The sequence below is a fragment of the Gigantopelta aegis genome, chromosome 5 (assembly GCF_016097555.1).
Source record: "Gigantopelta aegis isolate Gae_Host chromosome 5, Gae_host_genome, whole genome shotgun sequence".
NCBI classification, from domain to species: domain Eukaryota; kingdom Metazoa; phylum Mollusca; class Gastropoda; order Neomphalida; family Peltospiridae; genus Gigantopelta; species Gigantopelta aegis.
In genome coordinates, this window is record NC_054703.1 from 4468826 (window position 1) to 4478774 (window position 9949).

Below are 9949 nucleotides of genomic sequence, written 5' to 3' on the forward strand. Positions count from 1 at the left end.
TTGATTTATTGATCAATGACCAATTTAACAGAATTACAAATCAAGGTTTTTTCCTGGTTAAATTGACTTCCTAAAAAAAACTGCCTTGGTGCCCTTTGAAAATGTATGAACGTAGCCTTTGTGCCTTTTAGGTTAGCCTTGATGCCCTTCATTTCCTAGATTTTTAAAGGCTATTATAGCCTGCCCTTTTAACACCGAATTTCGAGGCCTGCGAAAGGATGTTCAGGAAAGTCGTGATTGCTTCCATGATTCTCTATCAGGTGCACGTTTTCATTTCATTATTAGTATTATTATTAGTAGTAGTAGTAATTTATTTTTATTTTTTATTTTTTGTTGATTTCATTATGTTTTTAGGTCAAAGTCAAGATCAAGTCTAAGGACAGAAAGTACGATATCTAAAGTGGAAGCCCATAAAGTGAAAGGCCATAAAGTGAAAGGCCACAAAGCGAAAGGCCACAAAGCGAAAGGCCATTAAGTGAAAGGCCACCATGCGAAAGGCCACAAAGAAAAAGGCCACCAAGGGAAAGACCACCAAGTGAAAGACCACGATGCAAAAGACCATGACGCGGAAGACCATGACTCGGAAGACTATGACGCAGAAGACCATGAAGCGGAAGACCATATATGAATGAATAAGCTGATCAACGAAATACTAGTAGATGTATTGCTGGAGCACAGGGTAGAAATTATCCCCATTTCAAACAGCACGGAACGAGAGGCAGTCTGCATGAAAACATTGTGATATATGTCAATGACTAATTATCCCCATTTCAAACAGCACGGGAAGAGAGGCAGTCTGCATGAAAACATTGTGATATGTGTCAATGACTAACTATCCCCATGTCAAACAGCTCAGGAAGAGAGGCAGTCTGCATAAAAACATTGTGATATATGTCAGTGATTAATTATCCCAATTTCAAACAGCACGGGAAGAGAAGCAGTCTGCATGAAAACATTGTGATATATGTTAATGATTGTAGAAGTGTCACTTTATCACCTACCACAAATTGATATTTTTCTTTGAAATCATTTCATTACTTGTATTTCTTAGTGTTATTGTTATTGTTCAATGTTTATGATGAATATGTTATCAGGCATCGAAATAAGCATTGTGTCTGGTAACCCATTTACAGGTTACCACAAAATATAGTCTGGTAACCAATAGGTTTCCACAACTATATGAAAGTTAGAATTGAATTCCTGTTACTACTACGCGGTCGTTCTGAAATGGCGAACACCCAGAAATTATCTCCCCCTTAGAGGTCGCGTCGTCACTATACACCCTAGAGTCTCGCTTTAAACAGCTCTTCGGTAGTGTGATTTGAAGCCACTGGTCGTATAAAATTACTTGTCCACCTCTGTACGAACAGGAAAAGTGGTCATATTTCTTTCAGACGATGATGCATTGCACAAAGAATGTCTGGACTGCATAACGGATCTAGTATATGACAAAATACAACAACAAAAAACAAAACAAACTGAATCGCTGAAAAACGAGGCGTTTGTATGTCACTGCCTATCCATTCTCGGTGTGTGGATTTAAAACAAAATTAATTATTTATATATTATTTGAATAAAATCTAGTTGAAATATTATATTTTCTTCCTTTTATGTATGCTATGTGGACATTTGTTTATTTGTGTGTTTTGTTCACTGCTTTTTGGTGAGGGGGAGGGTTTAGGTGAGTTCGTCCTACCCCCCATGGCATTGATCATGTTTGTTGTCGATTATTTAATTAATTAATTAATTTGTTTTTAATCAATAATTTCACAGACTAAAAGAAAAAATGTTTTAGAAACAACACTTTTTTATTTATGTACAGGGCCAGCGGAGTGTATTTGAAAGTGAGGATGGGGTGGGAGTACTTATAGTGTTCTGTTTGTTAAAAGGTTGTGAGAGAGAGAGAGAGAGAGAGAGAGAGAGAGAGAGAGAGAGAGAGAGAGAGAGAGAGAGAGAGAGAGAGAGAGAGAGAGAGAGAGAGAGAGAGAGAGAGGAGTGTGAGTGTGTGTGTGTGTGTGTGTGTGTGTGTGTGTGTGTGTGTGTATACATGTATTTGATGGCCCGAACCTGTTGGTGGGGGTTCGCAGGCATGCTCGCCCAGAATAAGTTTAAATATCAGATGTTAACATAGGGCCCATGACATCTCCAGACTTTTGAGAACAATAACAGGAAAAAAGAGGAGACCATGGCCCTATCGGCCCTCACCTCTTCTACAGCCCCTAATACACAATTTGAAGAAGAAGAAAATAATAGTTTGAGACGTGCAAATAGCATACATACAATATAAACAGAATAGTGAGATGTGGAGTGCCCATTGAGGTGTAAAAACAATTGTTTCATGAAACCGACCCTACATAAAAAAAAAAAGGCTTACCCTGATTATTTTTCCCCATTTTTTTGTAAGTTAAAAAGAGTACAGATGTAGTTTTTTGGGGTTTTTTTTTTAAAGTTTAGACTGGCCCTACCTAATATTTTTTAGTCATGTTCCCAGAATTTTTTTTAGGTGCAAGGCAGAATAAAATTTTCTTTTCTTCATTTGTTAAACTGTACATTTGATTATTCCTTTGTTAATCTATCTATAGGGGGCCTATTAGTTGGGTATCTCTTTTGTAAGTTGTAATATGTATGTAGGATGCATTTTCTTTTTATACTAAGCATATCTGAAATTACTGACAAAAACACTACCAAAGGATGCTGTGATGGTGGTGTAAACAAATAACTCCAATGAAAGTGAAAATGCTGAAATTAAAGTAATTGGTAGGAGTAGCCTGTGTGGTGGCCATGGGTTTACCTTCTTAGTGAGTCAGTACCTATGCCAAGTGTCAAAACCATGGGTCAAAATTATGAAGGCTGTTTTTCTGAAACACATGTTTAACACCAAATTTAAAATGTGCTGAGATGTTGTAAAACAATATTAATTTCTTTTCAGTATTGGTTATTCTAAAGAGACTGAGGAGCTTGTTTTGCAATGTGAGATTTGATTAAATACTTGAGGCATAACAGAACAAACTGTTTGGTTTTTCCTACTGACCCAAAAACAAACTAACCATAACAAAATACTTTCCAAATTATAATCTAGAATTTATTTACATAAATATCCTGAAACTGGAAATTTTAATATTCAATAAAATAAATTTCTTTTTTTTTCTTTCTTTTTTTTTGAGAGGGGGGGGGGGGGGGGGGGGGGGGGGGGTTTTTTTTTTTTTTTTTTTTTTAAGTATTGCCTAACTGGACTATTTTGGACAAATGTAGCAAAATCCCAACATTTTATTCTCCAGTGACTGTTTAAGCCTATAACAGTTTATAATACTTTTACTTTTTGGGGTAGTATGTTGACTACATTGTGATAAATTCTAGCATGGCATTGAAAAAACCCACACTGTTGGACTGAAAATATAAATACCAGATAGGTATTGTTTATGTACAGTTTATCAAATACATGTACATGCTAAGCAAGTAACTCATCATACATTGAACATGAAACAAGCCATGTGTGAATACTGCATGTAATGCATCTCTTGAAATGAATGTAATTAGTGTTAATTGGTGTTGTACCGATATTCACTTTAAACTATTAGTAAACCATAAGTGTACTTTTATATATAGTCATCATTATTTATTGCTGCATCTGGTTTTAGAAATCCACATTTGTAAAATAGCAGTATTTTGTTTCTTTAATTTATAATTTATTACTCTTGCAGCCTTTGGAGAGAAAAAATAGTATAATGTCTAAAGCAGTTTTCAATTGCTGTTAATTTCATTATCAGTGCAAATCATGGAAAGTCATGAATTTTCTTGGTAAATAAGTGTATGAACCATGATAAAGATTATTTACATTGGACTTTTCTTAATATAAGTACTGAAAAGTATAAAATTTAGATACCGGTAGGTCAAATAAATTTGTTAAAACAGGCTCAGTGAAATCAGAATTCCTATCAGATTATGTCATTTTGTACACACAAATTAAATTATTTACATTAACAAATTATAAATATTGAAAAACAATACCACTGTCATTTCTAATTTCATGTAAATGTGAATGAAAAAGCATTGTTATATTTCTACTTACATGTGAAAAAAAAAAAAAATTAAGAAAAAAACCCTATATATTTAATATTTTAAATTTCCTATTTATTTTTCATCATTTGAAAATTTAATATTTATTTCTGTAATTATATATGTATGTTGTTGATTTTTAAAAAATTTATTACATGTATACATATAAACATTTTTAATTTTTTTTATTTTACATTGAATATATTTATTTATTTATTTATTTTATGTTATTTATTTTGTTTGGGTTGGGTTGGGTTTGGGTTTTTTTTTTTTTTTTCATTGAAATAATTTATTACAAATAATTGTTGACAAATTTGGTTGAATTTACTCTACTCTGCAAACGAATAATTTGTGGTTTTAAACACGTATATCTTCATATTAAATCGCGATAACAAACATTGAATAGTAAATGAATGAATGAATGTTTAACGACACCCCAGCACGAAAAATACATCGGCTACTGGGTGTCAAAATATGGTAAAGAAATAACATTGAATAGAACCCGGAAGTAAACAGCGAAGAATGGAGCGTGGCGTTTTACAAATTAAAACTTTATTAAATGCTGTTACCGTTTTTTTTATTGCAAACACTCAAGTATTATCAGTCAAATATGTACACATTTAATGGTTTTGGCATGGTGGATATATGATAGAAAGTTGTAAGAATGGTAGGGAGTAGCCTACGTGGTTGTGGAAAACCCACGATTTAGCTGGACATTATTTTGTTCTTTTTTATTCTTCCATTATTTATTTTTTACTACCAACTGCGGAATTTCGTAGATTTTTATTATTTACTTTAATTTTTAGCCGTTCTACGCTTTAGTCACATACATGCTCACAATTAGGTCGGGAATAATAGAGTGGATATACCGATCGGTGCTTTACGACAATACAAATTTACAAAAAGGAATGATGTATAGTGCACGAGCGCCACCTGTCGGAAAGTCTCTGATTGTTCGCCATTGTAACGGTGCGCGCGAACATCGGTACGAGAAACGAAATCCGGAAGTAAATTTATCTAGTGGGCGCTGCTTAAACGCGGATTGCCAAAATTGCTTTGTAATTGCACAAGTGCGCACGAACATCGGTGCAATTTTGTACGAGACAACAAAACGCGGACATAAATTCATCTAGTGGACGCTGCTTAAACGCGGAGTAACGAGATAATGAAACGCAGAAGTTCTGAATGCATTGCCTGGTTTATGTTCGGAAACGAAACTACCGTTCGTTGAAATTTTTGTCGACAACGAAACACCGTTTCGCATGAAGTGTTGGATTGAATTATTCTTGAGATGTTTTGTACAGATTTTTCGTTTACAATTGAAATGCAGAAAACCAGTTGGAAATGTGTATAAAATATATGTTACTGTGACAGAAATAGTAAAAGCAGAGTGGCTGGGTTGGCATTGCATGAATGGTATGAAAATTCATCCATGAATTAATAGTAGTTAGATACAAAAAAAATGAGTCTGGGTACCAGTTTGATCCGATTTTGTTATTACATGTGTACCGTTAATGTTACGGAGTTATCAGTAATGATTAAAGTTATCTTTCCTTGAGAACAGGTATAGAGACCACACTTTCCAGAAAAACGCTTCTCGTTTCGACAGCCTGCACCACCAGGATGGATTCTTTTTTAGCGAGATTCCTTGCCTCCACGTCATTTCTCCGTCTGACTGTCGACTTGTTTTTTTTCTTGACTTGTATGACGGCCATTCTGCAGAACGCCACGGTTGTTCGCGTTTAGTCTCTACATGTCCGAGCCTGTCCTAGCAGCACTGGAAGATTGACCGCCCCACTCTAAGAAGAAATAGGAAGCGGGATCGGCCCCTACTACTCTTTTTCTAGACTTTACCTTGCTTTATAGTGATACCATCTCGTATCCTCCGGAGTTGGGCCCGTCCGCACCACTATACCAACCCATGACGACTGGACTATACCCTAGTCTGATACTCTCTCTCGTTCAGACGGATCCGACTTCTCAAGATCTGTATTTCAGCACAGCACTACACCTTCAACGTCTATCGACTGTCAATCTAGGGGTTTTCTTGACGGGATGCAACCCATCTCGTCCCTTTAAGCTGTGCACCCAAACGGCCTTAACGAGGGCACTCGCGTGCACATATCGATTGGACTTTAAAATTTTAGATCTGTGTTCAAAATTTTATGTCGAAATTACCTTCTTTTTTTTTTTAAATATTATTAAATAGTCCGATCATCTGTTCTTTCTCTTATTTAATTTTGGACTGTCCTTATAAAATGCTCCAAATTATGTAAATATTCGGCCGAGCAGTCAATTCTTTTCAATTTTTTTTGGCTGGTAACCTTTTTTTTTAAAAAAGTTTTTATTCTGTTAACTTTTTTACTAATTGCTATTTTAAAAATTCAGCACCTTTTCAACCCCAACCCCCCCACCCCCCTCCATCCCGAGTCAAGCCACCGATCTTATCGGAGGTCGGACTCGGGATGGGCGTGTTCGAAACCCTAGTGGTATATGGGCACGTTAAACTAGTTATCATCATCATCCAGAAAAACGACTATGGAGGACATTTTAATCCTTAAAAGAAAGAAGAAATACAGCTTCCTATACATTTTAATTAATTAAAAACCGCATATGATATGGTATAGTTGGCTAACAGGAAATACGATCATGTTTGTTTTTGGGGGTTTTTAAATAAATTATGATAATTTTTTTTAATTTTATTTAAAAAAAATTAAAAATTATTGTATATATATATATATATATATATATATATATATATATATATATATATATATATTTTTTTTTTTTTTATTATTATTATTATTAAGGTTTTTTTATTATTACAATAATTCTATTCACGTTCAATGATTATAGTGGAATTATTGAAGGGACAAAAGGCGGTTCAGGAGCCTATTTCAACTAAACATTGTATACCCAGGGGGCAAAACCCCATTTTTTTCTTCGAAAAATGGACCTGCGTGCTGTGAAAAGGTTTGCCACCTAAAATCATATCTACATATATTTAGAATCACAACCTAGGTGGACAACCTTGCCAACAAGCTACTGAATTTTTTTTATTCGCTGTTAAATATGATGCCCCTGTACGAACTTCATGCAGTGTTTTCCATTTACCCAGTAGTCAGTCTCTAATTTGTTCTCGCTTTGAAAAAAAATTTCTTTTATTGAATTGGCCATCTTTAAATTGATATAAATCAATGCAAAAAGTATTTAAATCGATCAACATTTACATATATAAGTCAGTTTTCGTGTTGACTCCCCTACTGATGCAATATTTGCACTGCATGCTATTATTACCAAGACATTATCCAGTAAAAATATTATACTGTTGTTTCGTTGATTTACGTAAAGCTTTTGATTATTACGTAAGGCTTTTGATTATGTTGACAGATTAAGTTTACGGTATAAATTATCAAAATTAGGTATAAGAGGGAATTCAATCTATGTACACCCATGTTAAAACGTGTTGCACAAAATGGTAAATGTTTAAAGTTTTTTGAAAATAAGTTGGGATTGATGCAAGGTGAAATTTTATCCCCTCTGGTGAACTCAGTTTGTTTTTGTTGATATATGCAGATTATTTAGTTGTATTCTCTGAAACTGTGGAAGGTTTACAAAATCTGTTAGATAATTTATATTTGTATGCAACCAAATGGAAACTGAATGTGAATACAGAAAGACATATAATTGTTTTCAGAAACGGGGGAAGAGTAAAGTCATTTCAGACATGGAAGTATAATACTAGTTCTATTAAAGTTAAAGATCAGTTTTGCCATTTAAGAATAATTTTTCGATATAACAATAAGTTTAATTATCTTCAGAAACATTTAGTAGATCAAGGCCGTAAAGCCTTATTTGCTCTACATTCTAGGTGTAAAACTGAGTGTGAATTTAAAAACAATGTTAGATTTGTTTAATACGGATGTCAGCATGATATCTTATGTTATGCATGTGAAGTATGGGGTTTTAATAAAGGTAGTGAGGTAGAAAGGTTGCATTTAGAATTTTGTAGACGGTTATTAGGAGTGAAGAAACCTACTTGTAATATAATGTCAGCATGATATCTTATGCTATGCATGTGAAGTATGGGGTTTTAATAAAGGTAGTGACGTAGAAAGGTTGCATTTAGAATTTTATAGAGGTTATTAGGAGTGAAGAAACCTACTTGTAATATAATGTCAGCATGATATCTTATGCTATGCATGTGAAGTATGGGGTTTTAATAAAGGTAGTGAGGTAGAAAGGTTGCATTTAGAATTTTGTAGACGTTTATTAGGAGTGAAGAAACCTACTTGTAATATAATGGTATACTTTGTGGTGGGAAGAATTCCAGTCGAATATGTACGTCTGTTTTGCGTGGTAAAATACTGGTTTAAATTACTTACAACAACAAAAACCCGTATTCTTAAAGAAGCGTACAAAGTACTGTTAGATCATTCAGAGGGGAATTTCAGTTCAAAAGTTTAATTGGGTAACCTTTTAAAAAAATAAAATTATGCTATTAGGTTTCGGCGATTGGTGGGGAAATCAACCATTTATATGTGGGAAATATTTTTTTTGCCATTAATTAACACCCGTATTTTATATAAGCATGTTGATGCTTGTGTTTACACTGTTATTTACAAAAATATATTCCAAAACAAAAGCGCATATTGTTGACTAAATTAAGATTATCAATACATGTTTTGGCTGTAGAAACGGGACGGTATAGAAAGAACAGAAAGAATTGTATTTCTTGTAATCTGAATAAAGTTGAGGATAATTTCATTGTTTGTTAGAATATCCTAGATATCACAATATAAGAAATAAATATATATATAAAAGTTTTACTGGAAAAGCCCGTCAGCCTATAAAGTTATCTTGTTATTAAGTGTTAACAATATTAAAGAATTAAATCAACATAGTAAATATATATATACAAGTTTTACTGGAAAAGACAGTCAGCCTATAAAGTTATCTTGTTATTAAGTGTTAACAATATTAAAGAATTTAATCAACATAGTATATATATATATATATATATATATATATATATATATATATATAACAAAGTTTTACTGGAAAAGACAGTCAGCCTATAAAGTTATCTTGTTATTAAGTGTTAACAATATTAAAGAATTTAATCAACATAGTAAATATATATATAAAAGTTTTACTGGAAAAGACAGTCAGCCTATAAAATTATCTTGCTATTAAGTGTTAACAATATTAAAGAATTAAATCAACATAATATATATATATATATATATATATATATATATATATATATATATATATATATATATATATATATAAAAAGTTTTACTGGAAAAGACAGTCAGCCTATAAAGTTATCTTGTTATTAAGTGTTAACAATATTAAAGAATTAAATCAACATAATAAATATATATATATATATATATAAGTTTTACTGGAAAAGACAGTCAGCCTATAAAGTTATCTTGTTATTAAGTGTTAACAATATTAAAGAATTAAATCAACATAGTAAATATATATATAAAAGTTTTACTGGAAAAGACAGTCAGCCTATAAAGTTATCTTGTTATTAAGTGTTAACAATATTAAAGAATTAAATCAACATAATAAATATACATATAAAAGTTTTACTGGAAAAGACAGTCAGCCTATAAAGTTATCTTGTTATTAAGTGTTAACAATATTAAAGAATTAAATCAACATAGTAAATATATATTTGAATGTTACACAATACGAGCCACTGTATGCATAGTATGATTGGTCAGGTTGATTAATTTAAATGTATAAGTATGTATAGTCGTATATGCATATATGTATGTGTATTTTTATGTTGTATTCTCCTGCAGCACTACACTATATTGTGCAGTCATTGTATGTAAGGTATGTGGGTTTTTGTACCGATGAGCTGTAAAGCTCT

The 9949-nt window shown here is 32.6% G+C and overlaps 1 protein-coding gene across 2 annotated transcripts in view; it reads left to right on the forward strand.

The window, feature by feature from the left end:
* LOC121373389 overlaps positions 1-1595 on the forward strand; it is a 52654-nt gene extending 51059 nt beyond the window's left edge. For both annotated transcript variants that reach the window (XM_041500024.1, XM_041500025.1), the window contains exon 6: positions 355-1595. In XM_041500024.1, the coding sequence (XP_041355958.1) occupies positions 355-475 (121 nt within the window). In that variant the 3' untranslated portion in view covers positions 476-1595. The remainder of the gene's footprint in view (positions 1-354) is intronic.
* The last annotated feature ends 8354 nt before the right edge of the window (positions 1596-9949 follow it).